The sequence below is a fragment of the Leucopleurus acutus genome (genome assembly GCF_964270905.1).
Source record: "Leucopleurus acutus genome assembly, chromosome: 2".
Lineage (NCBI taxonomy): Eukaryota > Metazoa > Chordata > Mammalia > Artiodactyla > Delphinidae > Leucopleurus > Leucopleurus acutus.
The window spans coordinates 82,106,158-82,124,803 of NC_139143.1; the positions used below are offsets into that span (position 1 = coordinate 82,106,158).

The window sequence follows — 18,646 nt, forward strand, 5'->3', positions numbered from 1 at the left end:
ACGTGTTAAGCACCGGCTGAAGGTATAAAGATTAAGACTATATATATATGTGTGTGTGTGTGTGTATATATATGTATCTCATATATATCATGTATATATGGTCCATACATTTGAGGAGCTCTATTTGGGACAAATAGCCATAATGTAATATAGTTAAATACTACAACAGAGAGATAGGTAAATTGCTAAAAGGCCCAGATAAGGGCTATTTTGCTTGCATTAGGGCCAGGAAAATCTCCAACGAGAAATAATTCAACAAGGGTAGGAGGATGAGAAAGGTATTCTGTGCAGAGACAGCAGAATACTGAAGTCTGTTTCCTACATATTTAGGAGAATTTTGAATATTCTTATGGTCTAGAGCAAACAGTAGCCCATGGACCAACTTCAGACGGCAGGCATGTTTTGTCTGGCATGTATTCTCTCTCTCAAATATATATATGTTATATATTATATATGTATATTATATATATATAATATATATATAATTTAATTGCCCACATTTTAAAATCAGCAGATGGCACATGAATATTTGGAATTCTGACTTGTCTTGAAATATTGGAGAGCTGGTAATCTAGGTCCTGCATCTCTCCATGAACAATAATCTGGAACCAAGTATCCATTCCTTCTTTGAGGTGAGTCTAGCTCATCACGGTTCCTATTCACCCTGTTCACTCATTTGCGTTACTGGCTTCATTAGCAGTGCATGTTTTCAACCCTGATCTAGGATGTAAGGTTTATGGGTGTAAGAATGACTGAGGAGGAGAGGCAAGAAAAGGCAGCAGAGGGCAGATCATGCAAGCTTTTGTGGGACAGGCATAACGTCTTTGTTCTATAACGAGGGCTCCAGAGGCTATAGAGGTAGATAGGAGGTTGGAAAAAAATTTTTTAAGTTTTATTGAGGTATGATTGTTATACCATAAGCTGTACATATTTAATGTATACAATTTGATGAGTTTGGACATATGCATATGCCCATGAAACACATCACCACAACACCAAGGTAATAAACATTTCCATCACCTCCAAACATTTCCTTGTGTCCTTTTTTTTTTGTGTGTGTGTGTGTGTGTGCGTGTGCGTGTGTGTGTGTGTGTGTGTGTTAAGAACACCTAGCATGAGCTCTATTTACAATAGCCGGGAGATGGAAACAACCTAAGTGCCCATCATCGGATGAATGGATAAAGAAGATGTGGCACATATATACAATGGAATATTACTCAGCCATAAAAAGAAACGAAATTGAGCTATTTGTAATGAGGTGGATAGACCTAGAGTCTGTCATACAGAGTGAAGTAAGTCAGAAAGAAAAAGACAAATACTGTATACTAACACATATATATGGAATTTAAGAAAAAAAAAATGTCATGAAGAACCTAGGGGTAAGGCAGGAATAAAGACGCAGACCTCCTAGAGAACGGACTTGAGGTTATGGGGAGGGGGAAGGGTGAGCTGTGACAGAGCGAGAGAGAGTCATGGACATATACACACTAACAAATGTAGTAAGGTAGATAGCTAGTGGGAAGCAGCCGCATGGCACAGGGATATTGGCTCGGTGCTTTGTGACAGCCTGGAGGGGTGGGATAGGGAGGGTGGGAGGGAGGGAGACGCAAGAGGGAAGACATATGGGAACATATGTTTATGTATGACTGATTCACTTTGTTATAAAGCAGAAACTAACACACCATTGTAAAGCAATTATACCCCAATAAAGATGTTAAAAAAAAAAAAAGAACACCTAGCATGAGATCTACCCTCTTAACAAATTTTTAAATGTATAATACGGTCTTGTTCACTATAGGGAGATGCTTTTTAAGTAGAATCAACTGGAATTCAGGAAGAACATACAAATAATGAAATCTAGGTGACATTGACTCATTAGTTGAGAAGCTAAAAGAAGCTGAAAGGTTTCGGGGGGAAGATAACCATTTTAGTTTATTGCTTTTGAAGTGCCTGTAGATATCCAAGTGGAGGTGTCCAATAGGCCATTGGATTAGTGGAACTGGAGCTCAGGAGAACTAGACTAGAAATCCAACTTAGTAATTGAGCTTCTCTTTCAACAATGGTGGCTTAAATAATTTGTCCAATCCTCAAGCTGAGCTGCAGACAACTAAAAATGTTAGATGAAATGCTTTTTAAAATAAACGAACTAAAAGACAGTGAGAGCATGAAAGGACAGGAAAGCAGACCAGCAATAGGAGAGCTTTTACCCTAGAGTCATTCGCTGATCCAAAATTGGTGGCAGAAAATAGGCTGTGTGGGGCAAGTGAGACAAAATTTGGAGTCCAAATGTCCCCAGAGGTAATTACTTAGGTAAACCACCTTCCTATTTAGGGTTAGGATCCTGAAAGGCTGCACTCCTAGGGGAAACCTAGGAGTAGGATAAACCAGAAGTAAACAGAAAATCCAGACCTGAAATAGTCAAAAGCCAAAATTAAGAACCAATTCATGAGTTTAAGAGCAAGTTGGACTCAACTGAGGAGTAAGTAATGAATTGGAAGAAAGGACAGAAGAAACCACTCAGAATGAAGCATGGATACAAAGGAATGAAAAATATAAAAGAGGGCATTGGAGATATAAAGGATACCATGAGAAAGTCTGACACCTTTATTTGGAGCCCAGGAGGGGGGGAAATAATAGGGTAGAAGCAATATTTAAAGAGATAATGGCTGAGAAACTTAAAAAAAGAAATGAAATACATCAAGCCACAGATTCAAGAAGTTCAACAGATCTCAAGATTAAAAAAAAAGAAATCCATACCTGGAGCCATCAGAGTGAAGCTACAGGAAATTAAACCAAATATAAAATCTTAAAAATAGGCAGAAAAAAGAGGATTGATTGCCTTCAGAGGAGCAACCATTTGATTAACAACATTTTTTTCACAGCAAAAATGGAAGCCATAAAATAGTAAAATAATATTATAAATGTGCTGAAAGAAAATGACTTCCAATTTAGAATTACATATCTAGAGAAAATGTCCTTCAAAAACAAAGGTGAAATAGAGATGTATTCAGAAAAACCAAAACCAAGAAAGTTAGCCACCAGCAGAAGGGCACTAATTCTCAAGCGGAAGGAATATTACTCCAGATGAGCGTTGGGGATACAGGAAGGAATAAAGAGCATTAAAAATGGCAAATCTCAATGACCACTGCTTTAATTAATAAGCATTAATGTCTTGTGGGATTGAACATATATACGGAATTTAAATTCTGTAAACGTATACACCTACACTTACCCAAGAGGAACAATTGCATCTCACCGCAAGAACGTTGTACAAAAATGGTCATAGCTGCTTTATACATAATGGCTCCAAAGTGGAAAGAGCCCAGATGTGCTTGCCTGTGTCTCAGCCAGTTGGAGGTCCTGAATTCATCAACAGGAGAGTGGGTAAACAAACTGTGAAATATTTATGCAATGGCATGCTACTCCGAAATAAAAAGGAACAAATTGCTGATAAATGCAAAAACATGGAAGAATCTTGAAATGTGTCAAGCAAAAGAAGCTAGACAAAAAAGAGTACATAGGATGTGAGTCCATTTATGGGAAGAACAGACGAAACTAATCTATGATAATAGAAATTGGAATAGTGATTGTCTCTAAGGGAAGGGCAAAGGGGTATGAGTGAATTTTTTGAGGTGATAAAAATGTTCTTTATGTTAATCTGTGTGATGGGCAGAATACATTACTCAAAATTAATCGATCTGTGGACTTAAGATCTGTGCATTTTGCTGTAGTAAATAATACTACAATTAGTATATCAGTATTAATATAGTACTTAAAAAAGTTACACAACAATATATATAGTTCTGGAGGGAGTGACGGTGGTAAATGGAATTAAAGTATTCCTTCATTTTTCACGAGGAGGGTAAAAGTATTACATAATATTAGGCCTTGCCAGTTCAAGGAGGCACGTTGTAATTTTTAGGGTAACCACTAAAAGAGTAGAAAAAGAGTGTGTAACTTCCAATTGACAGAGGCAGGGAAGGAATAATAAACAGTAATCAATGCAAAACAAGGCAAGAAGGGGGAGAAACAGGATTATAGAAGGACGAAAAGCACATAGTAATATGCTTGATGTAAATGCAACCATAGTATATCCATATCTGTGGCTGTGAAACTTCGTATAAGGGTGAAATCCGCCAGAGAGGTTGTAGAGTGAGGAAAAGAGAAATGAGGGGAAACTGGGCAAATGGCAGGGGGTCTGGTCCTTCTCTCCTGTCACTTCCCTTGCGCTCTTTTTCTGAGCTCTCTTTGCAAAGGCTGTCTCAGTTTCCCTGCTAGTCCCTCACCATCAGTATTTTCCCCCTCTGATTCAATCAATATACATACTCAAATCCGCTTCTCCTGCCTAAAGTTTCTAGCCTCTGTGAACCCCATCCAAACGTGTAGTGTTCACAGTCACCTAAAGTCCCTTCCTGTTCCATTTCGCTTGCTGATGGCAAAAACAGCCTCTAAAGCCTGCATTTTTGAGAGATGAAAAAGTAGGAGTATGGCTGTTACCTTTATTGAAGAAATTTAAAATTAAAACTGCTAGGAAGGAAAAACAAGGAAGCATACCGATAGCAGAGGATGGTTTCGATCCATCGACCTCTGGGTTATGGGCCCAGCACGCTTCCGCTGCGCCACTCTGCTGCTTCGAAAAATACTTTTCTATAAACTGTACAGAAAGTTCTCTGAATGCTACCCATCCTGATTTATTTACACAGCACCCCCTAGTGTCTGCAAAAGTCATTACTGTCAAGTCCGTTCTTATTGGCTAGTTCCTGACACAGTAGGCGCTTTTCATTGGTTCATAAGCCGGTTTACCAAAGTAAACCAATAGGCACAAGCGGCGGAGTACGGCGGGAGCCAATCGCGCCGGAGTTTGTTGGGACACGCCGGCAAGCCGCCTCTCCAGTTGTCTGCTCTTCGGAGGAAAGGGGCGGTTGGTGTGGCCTCCATTGTTCGGACTCTAGGACGCCATGAGGTAAGGGCTGTGGGGTGCTCTAGAGAGGTTTCGGGTATTCGACCGAAAACTGTGGAAAGTTGGGCTGAAAGGAGTCGGAGGACTTGAAAGGGCCGTGTATCTAGGGGCTGCACGGAAACCTGAGAGCTCCTGGGCTGGGAGAGTGGGGGAGGTCGGGGCCCGAGGAGGCGGGGAAACTCGGGCCGGGGATGGGGGTGGGGCCCAGGAGTGGGTAGGCAGGTTCGACACTTCGGTCTCTGGGGTGTTCAGATGAGGGGGTGTCCTCAGGTCCCAGGAGGGGCACTCCCCACTCCCCCGATCTAGACTGAGAAGGCTGGAACGTGCCTCATGCATCCTCAGTGCCAAGTGCTTGACATATAGGATATGCCGGATGCTTTTACCACGTGAACGAATAAATGAGCAGTCACGTTAGTCTCTGAAGTCTTAGGGTTGGAGTGTCCCAGCAATTATGGGGCATTTCTTGTAGGGCTCACTGAGCCCCGTCAGTATTCAATGTGAGGTTTGATGTGATTAATTTATCCAGAAGGCGGAGGTCATGGGGGATGAGGCTGGGCACTTGGAATTGGGGGGGAGAAGTGTAAGTGGGAATGGGATCGCTTGGCTTCCAAAGGGAAGTGCAGAGCGTTGGAGGTAGGCTAACTCGAAATCATGTGGCCGGTATGGTGGAGATTGCTTCAACGAGGTCAAAACAAAGTTAAAATCTATTCATGCATTTCTAGGGGTGACAGAGGCCGCGGTCGCGGCGGGCGCTTTGGTTCCAGAGGAGGCCCCGGAGGAGGGTGAGTGCCAGTTTTTAGCATCTCCGCAGTTGTTAGTTTCCATTTCAGTCATAAATAGGAGTTTGGAGTGGACTAATCTTACCTGCCTTTGTGAGATCCAGCTGTGGGTTAGAAGCATTCTTTGCATGCTCTCCTGGTAAATGAGTTTGGCCCCATTATGCGCAATCAGTTTGATTTGTGTGGTGAGTAATCTGGATTGTTTTTCGTATTTTAGGTTCAGGCCCTTTGTGCCACATATCCCATTTGATTTCTATTTGGTGAGTACCTTGGCCACTGTTCAACTGTGGTTGAGCCCAGCGTCTCCCTATTAATGTAGTCAGGTGGTAGTTGGAGCAGAGAAAGGGATTAGTGAGTGGAGTTGGGGATGGGTTTGAGGCAGCTGTGTGTCGCTTTACATACATAAACAGTGTAAGCTGGAAGGGGAAGACAGTCCCTCGGCCACAGTGGGCAGTAACATGGTTATAATCTTTGTTCTGAACAGTTAATGGTATCTCTGGCTTATCTGTTAGTGTAACAGTAGTAGGAGCTTAAATTATGGATATTCCCTCCGGCTTCTGTCCTTGTTTGAACATCTTAAGGAGTAAAAATAAGTGCTGTAGAATTTTCTGTTTTCAATTTTTTGTGTTGTGGCAACAGAAAGAAAATCTCTATTGTATATTATTTTTGGTAAGTAGTATGCAGTTGTTTATTTCTGGTTTAGTGTGAAATGGCCTTTCCCCGGGTCAAGCCAGCGCCTGATGAAACTTCCTTCAGTGAGGCCTTGCTGAAGAGGAATCAGGACCTTGCTCCTAACTCTGCTGAACAGGTATATTTTGGCTTCCTTCCTGAGATTCCTCAAAGAAAGCTAAAGAAGTAAATAACTACTGGTGAGGTTACTGTTATCAGAGCCTAAACTCCACAGAAAGTTTAATCGTTCTCCTTATTTCTCTTTGTGGGTAGAGGGAGAGCGCCAGGTGAATATATAAACAAATTACATGTGCATTCATATTTTTACTGGGGAATCTATCTTTGGGATCAAAAAGTATTCAAGGCTGGAAGGGTCAGGATATTCTCAGAGCCCATGCAGGTATTGCTTCATCTCCTGTTGAAGGGATTAGGGGAAAATATTCAAGCTTGGTGAGAAGTTGCTTACAGTGTTTCACCTGAGGGTATTTTTGTTTCCTGCTGTCTTTCAGGCCTCTATCCTTTCTCTGGTGACAAAAATTAACAATGTGATTGACAATTTGATTGTGGCTCCAGGGACATTTGAAGTGGTGAGTTTTTGATGATTTAGTCCTAGGAAAGGGGAGCCTTGTGGAAGTTTCCTTGGCTCCTGTCTCTTAATTCTGCAGATGCCTATTCAAAGCCACTCTTAAAATAGGAAAGTACAGTGGAATTCCTTTGTAGTGCTGATCTTGGGAACCAGACTTATATCGTTACTGTCAGCTAACCATGATGAACCAGGCTTTTCATGTGCTTATTTGGGGATATGATTTGAACTCTGCTACTTCCAAATCCGGGTAATAAGCTGTGTTGTAACTGAGTTCTGAGGGGAACTAGGCAGTCTTCTCACTTTTGAGTTTTCTTCTTGAAATCCCTTTTCCAACAGCAAATTGAAGAAGTCCGACAAGTCGGATCGTATAAAAAGGGAACGATGACTACAGGACACAATGTGGCTGACCTGGTGGTGATCCTAAAGATTTTGCCAACATGTGAGTGTACCTCTCTCTGGCCTTAGGAGCAGAACACAGCAGTTGGATTTGAGGCATAGGGATCTTTAAAGCCCACATTTCTTGTGAGAAAGGCTGTTTGGAAGACAAATGGGAAATTTAGTTTTTTAATGTGTGTTGTATCTGAAAGAATATGGCCAGTTACTATAAGGCAGTGTTTCTCAACTGGGGGTGATTTTGCTCCCCAGGGGATATTTGGCATTGTCTGGAGATGTTTTGGGGCTAATGTTTTTGGGTAGAGGCCAGAGTTCCTGCTAAGCATTCTGCAGTACACAAGACAGACGCTACCTCCCAACCCCAAACAAAGAATTATCCAGGCCAATATGGCATTAGTCCCACTGACAAGAAACCCTGCTGTGGAAAAAGGTGTGTGTATATAGGAGGAGGTGTCCTGTTCCCTGAGCCTTCCAATTTCTCTGTCCAGGTGTTAGCTTCCCCTTGTAAAAGTGTTCATTCAGCTGCTTGTCCTTGCTCCAGCAGAAATCAGAGTGCAGAGATGTATAGAAAAATCTACATAAATAATTGTAATCTTCATTATCTCTTGTTGTTTCAATCTAGTGGAAGCCGTTGCTGCACTAGGGAACAAGGTCGTGGAGAGCCTAAGGGCACAGGATCCTTCTGAAGGTTTGAGTTTGTTGCTGAACATGTAATTTAGTGGTCACAGGAGCCAGTTCTATGATTATAATGTCATTTTAACAAAGTCAGGTCAGGCTAGAAGGAAGAGCGAATGCAGAGTTTTAGGTTGGGGAAGTTTTGGGCAGAGTTCGCCAGCGTTCAAAATCCAGTTGATGTCCGTTACTTTTAAACTCTGTATTCTCAGCTCTGATTCTGGACTGTTGGTGTTTTTAAAAATCGATCTAAGGGACTTCCCTGGTGGTCTAGTGGTTAAGATACCCAGCTCCCAATGCAGGGGGCATGGGTTCCATCCTTGGTCGGAGAATTAAGATCCCACATGCCGCACGGTGCGGCCAAAAAGATAAATAAGTAAATAAACTTTAAAAACCCTATCTGTTCCCCCACCCTCATCCTGGATTTACCTTTGGTCATCTAATGGAAATATGAGTTTCAGCTTTTGATATTTCTTTTTGCAGTTTTGACCATGCTGACCAATGAAACTGGCTTTGAAATCAGTTCTTCTGATGCTACAGTGAAGATTCTCATTACAACAGTGCCACCCAATCTCCGAAAACTGGACCCAGAACTCCACTGTTAGTCTTTTTATTCTGTTGCTGTTAAATTTGGGGAAATTCAAAACATGGTATAAAGTGCTGTTGAGTTTACTTAGGTCCCAAAAGGTCACATATGGAATAGCAACAAACTATGTTTACCCCCAAACTTTGCTGTTTTCCTCTGTAATTTGGAAACAGTTTTACCAGCTTGCTAGTGAAATTGTCAAAGCCAGCATGGCCAAGAAAGCAGTTTGACGATTTAAGAAAAAGGACTGAGGAAATATTTATGGAGGGGATAGGCTTTCAGAGAAAATTGGGGCTCTTTCATGCTTCCAGATTTGGTTTGGGGGAGGAATAGTGATTTTTGGACAGGTGACTTGCTGATCTGGGGAACACGGGGGTGGTTTAGGAATTACTCTGTTATCCTGTCCTCCTTCCACATTCTTGGACTATGGCAGTGGGATTGAATTGCTTGCTCAGTAATGGGAATGTTTCATCTTGGTGGATGTCATGCTTGTCTTCTAGTGGATATCAAGGTGTTGCAGAGTGCCTTAGCAGCCATCCGACATGCCCGCTGGTTTGAGGAAAATGCTTCTCAGTCCACGTGAGTCCCTCCCTGTTTGAGTGAAGATATATCCTAATCCTTCTAACTACATTGAACAGCAGGATACCCCACCCCCCCCACCCCAATACTTCCTCTCACAGAACATTTTTGGCTGTGATCTTCTGTCTGGATTTTGATTTTTACCTTAAGTAAGCAAACTTAGGTTGAGGGAAGGGAATGTATAGTTCTGGAAATAGCTTCACCTCTGTACCTTAGGTGTGGAAGTAAAAAATCTTATTAATTTTTTTTTTAGTTATAGTTGATGTACAGTATTATGTTACAGGTATACGACATAGTAATTCACAATTTTTAAAGGTTATACTCCATCTATAGTTATTATAAAATGTTGGCTGTATCCCCCATGTTGTACAGTATATCCTTGTAGCTTATTTTATACATAATAGTTTGTACCTCTTAATCCCCTATTCCTATTTTGCCCCTCCTCTCTTCCCTCTCCCCACTGGTAACCACTAGTTTGTTCTCTATATCTGTGAGTTTGTTTCCTTTTTGTTATATTCACTAGTTTGTTTCATGATCCGTTATTACTTTTAATCCTGGTTCCTCTGACCTTCAGAGTTAAAGTTCTCATCAGGCTGCTGAAGGACCTGAGGATTCGTTTCCCTGGCTTTGAGCCCCTCACTCCCTGGATACTTGACCTACTTGTAAGTAATGAAGGGCAATTGGAATTCCTGATCCTCCCTATGTTACAGTAGTTCCTCTGAAACCTACCAGAATATGAAATTTGGTACAGATTAAAAAGAAATGGGGGGGAGGGGCGGAAAGGGGAAAGAAAAACAAAGAAATCTCATTAGTGGACAAGTAATCCAATAAAGATTCAATGTTTATTATTTCTTTGGGCTTTTGGAGTATTCAGTTAAATGAGTAGTTATTACTACACCTTTGTTTTTCTCATTACTGTTGTCATTTCATTAATGTGGTAATGGAGAGAAATTACTGAATGAGCAGTCATTTCAGAACTGCTTCTCAGCGTTAAGATTTTAGCTAGACATTAACCAGTTTTCTTCTCGATGGTTTAAAGTTTTGTTTGAAGATAGAATTGCCACTTTATGGCACACCTACCAGATTCACTTTCTTCTAGGGGCACTATGCTGTGATGAACAACCCCACCAGACAGCCTTTGGCCCTAAATGTGGCCTACAGGTATAGCATGCTGCTTTGGGTTTGGGGCTGGATGTAAGCTGTCTTGTGTGTTCTTCTGATACCTCTCCATGTTTCAGACGATGCTTGCAGATTCTGGCTGCAGGACTCTTCCTGCCAGGGTCGGTGGGTATCACTGACCCCTGTGAGAGTGGCAACTTCAGAGTACACACAGTCATGACTCTGGAACAGCAGGTATTGGGACAGCTCTGAAATGGTCTGTTGTGCCCCACTCTTGAATATCTGGTCAGAAGGCAAAGGGAATGTGGTTTTTAGTGGTCAGGGATTTGGGGGTTCTCACAGACTTTGGTCTTGAAATTAGAAGTTGTTTTTATCTCACTTTTCATGAGAATGTTAGTCAAATAAGGTATTTTGATTTTCATTGCTAATTTACCCTTACTGTGCTCTCCCTCAGGATATGGTCTGCTACACAGCTCAGACTCTGGTCCGAATCCTCTCACATGGTGGCTTTAGGAAGATCCTTGGCCAGGAGGGTGATGCCAGCTGTGAGTGACCACTGTGGGACAGGGGTTCTTTACGGTACTCTGTGATCTACAAAGAAACTCTACACTACTCATGTCTTACTGTTTCCACTGTGTGGGTCATGATTGTATGTTGGGCTACTTGTCTGAAGTCACCTTTTTTGTCTTCTAGATCTTGCTTCTGAAATATCTACCTGGGATGGAGTCATAGTGACACCTTCAGAAAAGGCTTATGAGAAGCCACCAGAGAAGAAGGAAGGAGAGGAAGAGGAGGAGAATACAGAAGAGCCACCTCAAGGAGAGGAAGAGGAAAGCATGGAGACTCAGGAATGACCTCCCTGTCTCTTCACCCCCTTTCTTACCCAAGGAGAAGACTGGAGCCTAAGCTAACTGCTGCTGGGCTTTATGTGGTGGCATTTCTGAGGGATAGGGGAGACAGGAAGGAAGATTCAGAGGACACTATAGAAGGAATTGTCATTCCACTGCATTCTGAAACTGGTTTAGTAGCCAGAAGTCTCCCATTTATGACCTATGCCATCCATCTATAGTGAAGAAGGGTACCAACTTTTATTCCTAATACTCTAGAATCCCGAGCTTCTGGAAACCTATCTCAACCAGTACTTTGTTGTTGAAATGTTGTGAACTGTTAGTGTTTGCAATTTTTTTTACTAAGAAAAAAGATTAAAGTACTTCCTAGTAGGGCTCTTGGTCTTGTTTTTCCTTGGTATCTGGCAAGCTGTTTTGCTTCCTTTTTTTTGCTTTATGAACTCTTCATTGAAAATGATACTTGAGTCTTTTCATTGTGAACACTAGATCTCAATTTGAATCTATATTTGAATTAATGCAGAAGACTCTTGGAACCTTTCCATATACCAGAGTAAACTGGAATACCATTTAAGCATTTATTGAATTAAATGGTTTTAGTAACACTGCTACAGTGGTCAAGCCAGTGCAGTCAACAAAAGAAGGTAGGTGGTCATTCACCTTGACTTTGCCTGCCCTTTCTAGTGTAAACAAAGGAATATTGGAAGTCACAGGTAGAGGACATTCTGCCCAGGTCCAACAACCTCGCACGTAATAGAGGAATCCCCTCCCTTGTTAATGAGGCCCGGAGATGGTAGAGGAGGTGGGCCTTGAGTATGGAGCTTAAAAAAAAAAAAATGTAGAGGCCTCAGCTCATTCTTGGAAGCAAGAACCATAATAAATCCTTTGGGATCCTGAGTCCTGCTGTACACAGGTTTCTTTGGGCCCCACATAAATGGGTAAGACTGAAGTGCTTCCAACAAACCACAGGGCTGCCCTTTTGATGTCCCAACACCTACAGGGAGTCCTGGAGGAAACAGGCAGCCGGGGAATGGTATTTGTGCTATTCTGTGGCCATGGGCCCATCTTCTGGCCTGTTACTTGCTTGGGGAACCAGGGGGGTAAACTCCTGAATCCAGCATTGCCCTCCTTCGGGCTGTTTCCTTGGCAACACTGTGGTTTAGCCGCCTCAGCCGTTCCTACAAAACAAGATTGGGAATCAAATTAACTGCTCTGTGAAAGGATTTGAGCTTGCTGTCAACTAGGCTGGAAAATATCTTAGACTTGCTTCATCTCAACGTTACGTCTTCTAAGGTATGTAAGAACATAAACGAGAGTAATTGGGGGTTAAGAATAAGAACAGTAAGTTCTATTTTGGCTGGCATTAGTTGACAACTCCCTTTCCCCAAAAAGACTAAAAATTACGGTGACTTTCGCTGTGTTGGGGACTTCATGACACCCCTTGAAAATCGGAGAATACCTTAAGGACTTAGAAGAACAAAGAATTACTGTTGGTAGGAAATTCCTTTACCTGGGCATTCTGTAGGATGTTATTAACCAAGACGACTCGTCGCCGGGCATTAAGGAGCTTCTTCACATAGGGGTCGAGATCCAGGGCCACTTTCTGATCCTCATTGATACGGCACAGTTCTGGGAAATGCAAGGAAGATGCAACTAAACACCTAATGGCCTTCTCGTTCTTGGAACAAGTAAGCTAGTAAATGCTATGGAAAGCACTCTTGTGCCACATGGGCACAGTCACTAGAAACTTAAGAGGAGTCCATCGGCAGCCCTGGAAGCAAGTGACAGAAACCCAGCCCCAGAGGTTGGCAAAACATAAGGTCCTATAGTGAGTTGTAGGATCCCGGGTATACAGGGATGCTTACTCACCGGTAGCTAGGTTGTCAATTTGTTCCCGGAGCTCTACTTGGCTCTCTCTGCAAAGAGGTACAAGGCCTACACGGTCAGTTAATGGAACTCAAAAACCTAGTCCCCTATGTGTTTCTTAAGTGCTCAGAAAAGCCAGCCTCTGCCCCCACCGGCAGGCCCTCCGCCGGTCTGCCCCGCCTCCAATCAGTTTCCCCAAATTCTTAGTCCCATCCAAACGCCGAACTCGTCTTATCTCCGCCCTTTCTTGGCCCCGCCCCTACAAAACCAAATCGAGGAGAGGCCCCGCCCCAACCTTCCCTCTTGGGCACCTGACGGCGTGGACGTGAGAGTCAAGCTGCTGCACAGCCGGTCGCAGGAACTCGAGGAGCCCCTCGGCGAAGAGGTCGCGGCCTGCGGGCCCCGCCACGGGGGTTCCTGCCCCGGACACAGCGGCGGAACCAGCTCCCGACATCACGAACTGCCCTTACGGCCGGAACCTGCCGCGAGGGCCGCCGGGAACTGAAACCCCGCCGAAGTGCGCCGCTAGGGGACGCCCGGGGAGTGCCAGCTCCGACCCCGGCCTGGGATTTCTGGGAAACGCAGTTTCTGGAGCCAGCAGGGCGGGGCGAAGGGCCGGGGGGCCCTAGAGCTACCGGGAGTTGTAGTTCTTTGTAGGCCATGAAGTGGCGGGTATTGAAAGTCTCCAGACTTCAAGGGCTAGAAGGAACCATTTTGGGGATGCGTACGTTTTGTTTTCTCCAAAGGTGAAAAATAAATGCTTATGTCCCCAGTTGTCCATAGCTTTCCCATGTTAATTTTGTGGGAAAGCCAGATGATAGTCATAGTATGGTATATTTCTAAATTTAAGTGTATTTTTTAATGGCACTAAAGTATGTGCAAAACTGCATCTGAATACTATACAGCCTTAAGAAGGAATGAAATTCTGGTACATGCTATGCGTTAAACGTGACATTATGCTAAGTGAAATAAGTCAGACACAGAAGGACAAATATTTAATGATTCTGCTTGTATGAGGTTTGTAGAACAAATTCATGGAGATAAAATGTAGTTCTATGTCCTGATCAGAACAGTGTTGCCCCTTCCGCCGTGGCAGCCATTGAGGAGCGGCAGCCAAGGCTCTGCGCTACCCCATGGTCGTGGGCCTCAGCACGGGCCACAAGGTGACCAAGAACGTGAGCAAGCCGAGGCACAGCCGCCGCCGCGGGCGCCTCACCAAGCACACCAAGTTCGTGCGGGACATGATCCGGGAGGTGTGCGGCTTTGCCCTTTATGAGCGGCGGGCCATGGAGCTGCTCAAGGTCTCCAAGGACAAGTGGGCCCTCAAGTTCGTCAAGAAAAGGGTGGGGACACACATCCGTGCCAAGAGGAAGAGAGAGGAGCTGAGCAATGTCCTGGCCGCCATGAGGAAGACGGCAGCCAAGAAGGACTGAGCCCTTCCCCTCTGTGCACAATAAAACTTTTCCAGAAAAAAAAAAAAAGAACAGTGTTGCCAGCGGCTGGGGGGAAGGGGGAATGGGGACTTGTTGCTTAATGGATACAGAGTTTCAGTATGGGATGATTTAAAAGTTCTAGAGACTACTAGTGGTGATAGTTACATAATGTGAGTTTACTTAATGCCACTGAACTGTACACTTAAAAATGGTTAAAGTTGGGGCTTCCCTGGTGGTGCAGTGGTTGAGAGTCCGCTTGCCGATGTAGAGCACACGGGTTCGTGCCCCAGACCGGCAAGGTTCCATATGCCGCGGAGCTGCTGGACCCGTGAGCCATGGCCACTGAGTCTGCGTGTCTAGAGCCTGTGCTCCGCAACGACGGAGGCCACAACAGTGTGAGGACTGCGTATCGCAAAAAAAACCAACAGAAGTTTCCCTACTTTTCTTTTGTTTTTCATGGCTTTCCAGAGAGTTTACATCTCTTGTTGAATTCTCAACAAGAGGCACAGCCCTCTGTCCTTTAAGCCCTAATGTGTTCCAGTGATTCACAATAAGTGGGCACCAGAATGTTCAGCCTTGAGCTTTGATGAAATAAAGCTCCTATTTTAAGGCAAACAAGAAAAATTTAAACATGAAAATGTTCTCTGCTTGGGAATTCCCTGCTGGTCTAGTAAAAAAAAAAAAAAGTTCTCCCTGTTTGGGCCTCTTGTCTTCCCTCTAGTGTGCAGTGTGCGTCTGCATTATGCATTAACCAGATCTCTCCAATGTCAGAAATACCAGCTCAACCATAAAGATAAATTTTTCTTTTTCTGATGCCAACCATGTAACTCCTTAGAAGATAACATTCCTTTCTCAATCCTGTAAGGCATCAGGATGACCCACCACTCACCTTGTACGTGCAGATATCTTTGGTAAACTTTAGGTACAATACCAATATATCATTTCCCTTAATGACAGAGATTGCTTGCAGGACAGACTAGGTCAAATGACCTGGGGAAGATACCTAATGGAATTTCTTAGCTTAAATGTTTACTTATTACCTCATTAATGTTACTAACTATGTTACTTGTATTCTGCCTATTTTACAAGATTATTGTTTCTTGCATTACCAAATGTGTGACTGAGCCTCCAATGAAAATAATGATGACTAGGCAACTTGAAACAATTGACCAAATGTATAGTTCTATAAGATCAATGATTGTAATAGCGTAACTCTAGATACAGGAAGAAACAACAAGAGCGAATCATTATCCAGACCGTAACAAACAAGTAAGACAGACAGTCCAGAGGCTTTTGGTTACTGTTGACAGGGCCTAGTCCGGTAATAGCACATTGGCCTATCAATGAAATCCTTTCCTGACATGGGAATGAGCATTCCTAGCACCATGAAACAAGCTGACCATGAAATGCCTCCCAAACCTTGGTTGAAATAAAGACTGAAAGGTAGAGGATTGTAAAATAAAGAATGTTGCCCACTAGCCAGTTCTATAAGAATCAAGTCATTAGCCACTGTGGTCAATGACCTGCAGTACACCCTGAAGGGAATTTAGAATCAGGATGAGGCACTTCGTGCTCTGGGAAAACTGGCAGAACTGGCCCTCAGTTATGTGTTTTCAGGAGAAAATGTTATGATCTCAGTTTCTTGCATCTTCCCATTCTTAGAAAAGCACTAAACCATGAACTAAGATCTCTATTTCTGGAGAATAGCAGTCACTGTCTACCAAGACGTGAGCTTGATTACACATACCCCTTCGTCAAAATCATGTTAAGTCCAAGCCTCCCACCTTAGCTCTTTGGAACAGTCCTCAGAGTTTCTGAAAGACTGTAAATGCTTAGGTTGGAGACTTCCCTGGTGGTCCAGTGGTTAAGACTCCACGGTCCCAATGCAGGGGACCTGGGTTCAATCCCTGGTCAGGGAAACAGATCCCACATACCGCAACTAAGAGCCTGTGTGCTGCAGCGAAGACCCGGTGCAGCCAAATAAATAAATAAATGTTTATATCTATCTATCTATCTATCTATCTATCTATCTATCTATCTATCTATATATCTCCTCAGGTTGGTTTGAATAAAATTTTCCATTTTATTTCTTTTTCCATTTCCATTTCTTAGATTGACTATTGATTAATTTTTTCATTGACAGTTTCGTCCTCAGGAATAAAGGTGTTTAAATCACTGTGGGAGAGTGGTGGTCAGCGGCTGCAAACCTGAGACCCCAACTGTGGCAACTTTTAAAGGCTTGTACAGTTTTTGTTGTTTACTGTGTTTGTTTCCCTCTATCTTTCCCTCTAGTGATTAGAGGTAAAACTCTCAGGAGAGGCTGGGGGCTTATTTGGGGAGTAAGTGGCAAGGAAGGGGGGTAGCTAGGGCAACGGCAGCCTGCTTCATAATCAGGCTTTCAGAAGAGGAAGCCCGGGGCAAAACGGTGTGAATGTTGAAGAGGAAAGGAAAAAGGGCCAAGTCCTTGAGGCCTGTGCCAGGGACAGAGAACAGGGGCTGGCCTTGGCTGGAAAAGAGGTTTATGATCTACGTCTAGACAGGAAGCCCCCAAGTTAGGCCACAGCCCTTTCAGGTAACTGTTTGAAGTAGGGTTGCCAAATTTAGAAAACAGAGCAAACAAAAAACTCTGGGACACTAGGTAAATTTGAATTTCAGATAAACAACAAATAATTTTTTAGTATATTATCTCGTAATCCTACTTCAAAGGCTGATTCTCTGAAGAAAATCACTCTGTGTTTTGTTTTTATGCTTTCCTTTTCACTCCTTATCACATTGACTTAGCTTTTTTTTTGAGTTAGCTCTTATATCTCAAGAGGGCATTGTATTAGCCTCCTGACTGATCTTCTTGCCTCTAGTCTCTGTACCCTCCAGGTCAGCCTGCACACTAACGTATCAGTCAGATTACATAATAACCCTGCTCAGAGAAAATAAGTGCTGAAAGGGACTCTAGAATCCATCTTTTCTTGATTCCTTGGACACCTCGGTGAGGGAGACTGGGCAAGGCTCTTCCAGAAACCCTGAAGTTGGATAACAGGTTGAAGGCCAGTGCTGGTTCAATTATTCATTCTCTAAACACTTATCAAATTCCAGGCATCATGGCACAAGGTACTCAGTGCAAACCCCCCCCCCCACCCCCCTGCTTGTGCCAGTATCACATAGCAGTAGTCCTCTGGTCCTTAGCTTCTCCACAGAGGCTGAAGGAGATGTAAGTCATAAAAACTCCCCCTCTCTTCTGTCTCTGAGCTCCCCAACCCCTGTTTTTTTTTGGCTGCCTTAGGTCTTCATTGCGACACGCGGGCTTCTCTCTAGTTTCAGCGCAAGGGTTTCTCTAGTTGTGGCACATGGGCTCAGTAGTTGTGGCATGCAGGCTGCTCTCTAGTTGCAGTGCGCGGCCTTAGTTGCCCTGCTGCATGTGGGATCTTAGTTCCCTGACCAGGAATCGAACCCGTGTTCCCTGCATCGGAAGGCGGATTCTTAACCACTGGACCACCAGGGAAGTTTGGTCCCGCCCTTTTTTTTTTTGACTGGCAGATATTTTATTCCAGTAGTTTGAATACAGACTGTAGCTACAGAGATATATTCACATACTTGCAATGAAAAGAAACCTTGACTCTGAGAGTCTTAAAAACTTCAAACCATCTGTGTAACACTGGCAAAAGTGCCTCCAAATCTGCGCAGGTTTTTATCTTGGGAGAAAAACCAAACAAGAAGATTTTCTTGCTCCACTGCAATTACTGTCCAAACTATTAAGGAATCGCTTTTACAGTAGGCCCTCCGTATCCACGTGTTCCGCATCTGCCAATTCAACCGACTCTAAGTGCTTAGGTTGACTTGCCCCCGCCTTGCTGGCTACCTGAAGGTGGGTCTGGGAGTATGTCCACGGGAAACCCCTGCATTGTGCTGTGCTGAGCGCTGCACTGGCTCAGGCAGTACCGCTGTTGTCAAACCCAAGTTTGTGTGCCTGATGCACAGTGAGGCCAAACAAACTGAAACATTGTTCGGAGCGGCGAGAGGTTTATTGCAAGGGCCATGCAAGGAGAACAGGGTGGCTCATGCTCAAAAGACCCTAACTCCCCGAAGGGTCTCAGGGAAGACTTTTTAAGGGAAAGGTGAGGGAGGGGAGTCACAGGGTATGTGATCAGAATGCGCATAACTCTCT

At 43.6% G+C, this 18,646-nt stretch overlaps 3 protein-coding genes across 4 annotated transcripts; 2 read left to right on the forward strand and 1 right to left on the reverse strand.

Annotated features, from left to right (window-relative positions):
• The first annotated feature begins 4,900 nt into the window (after positions 1 to 4,900).
• ILF2 (interleukin enhancer binding factor 2) lies at positions 4,901 to 11,650 on the forward strand. Of its 2 annotated transcripts, none has more exons than XM_082832558.1 (14): positions 4,901 to 4,963; positions 5,683 to 5,742; positions 5,957 to 5,999; positions 6,443 to 6,547; positions 6,918 to 6,995; positions 7,331 to 7,433; positions 8,010 to 8,075; positions 8,543 to 8,659; positions 9,146 to 9,224; positions 9,799 to 9,886; positions 10,324 to 10,385; positions 10,463 to 10,577; positions 10,798 to 10,888; positions 11,037 to 11,649. In XM_082832558.1, exons 1-14 carry the CDS (start codon positions 4,959 to 4,961, stop codon positions 11,195 to 11,197), a joined length of 1,173 nt encoding a protein of 390 aa, XP_082688684.1. In that variant the 5' UTR covers positions 4,901 to 4,958; the 3' UTR covers positions 11,198 to 11,649. The 2 variants fall into 2 exon arrangements, with proteins under 2 accessions (XP_082688684.1, XP_082688685.1); XM_082832559.1 differs by lacking the exon at positions 4,901 to 4,963 and adding an exon at positions 5,440 to 5,457 and having other exon boundaries at positions 11,037 to 11,650.
• Positions 11,651 to 11,787: 137 nt separating this feature from the next.
• Positions 11,788 to 13,546, reverse strand: SNAPIN (SNAP associated protein). The gene is made up of 4 exons (XM_082864546.1): positions 13,366 to 13,546; positions 13,058 to 13,104; positions 12,699 to 12,817; positions 11,788 to 12,366 (listed from the first exon to the last, which is right to left on the reverse strand). The coding sequence occupies exons 1-4, from the start codon at positions 13,506 to 13,508 to the stop codon at positions 12,265 to 12,267; spliced, it is 411 nt and encodes a 136-aa protein (XP_082720672.1). The 5' UTR covers positions 13,509 to 13,546; the 3' UTR covers positions 11,788 to 12,264.
• Positions 13,547 to 14,139: 593 nt separating this feature from the next.
• On the forward strand, positions 14,140 to 14,538 carry LOC309958492 (large ribosomal subunit protein eL36-like). Its single transcript, XM_082834400.1, has one exon. The coding sequence runs from the start codon at positions 14,188 to 14,190 to the stop codon at positions 14,485 to 14,487; it is 300 nt and encodes a 99-aa protein (XP_082690526.1). The 5' UTR covers positions 14,140 to 14,187; the 3' UTR covers positions 14,488 to 14,538.
• The last annotated feature ends 4,108 nt before the right edge of the window (positions 14,539 to 18,646 follow it).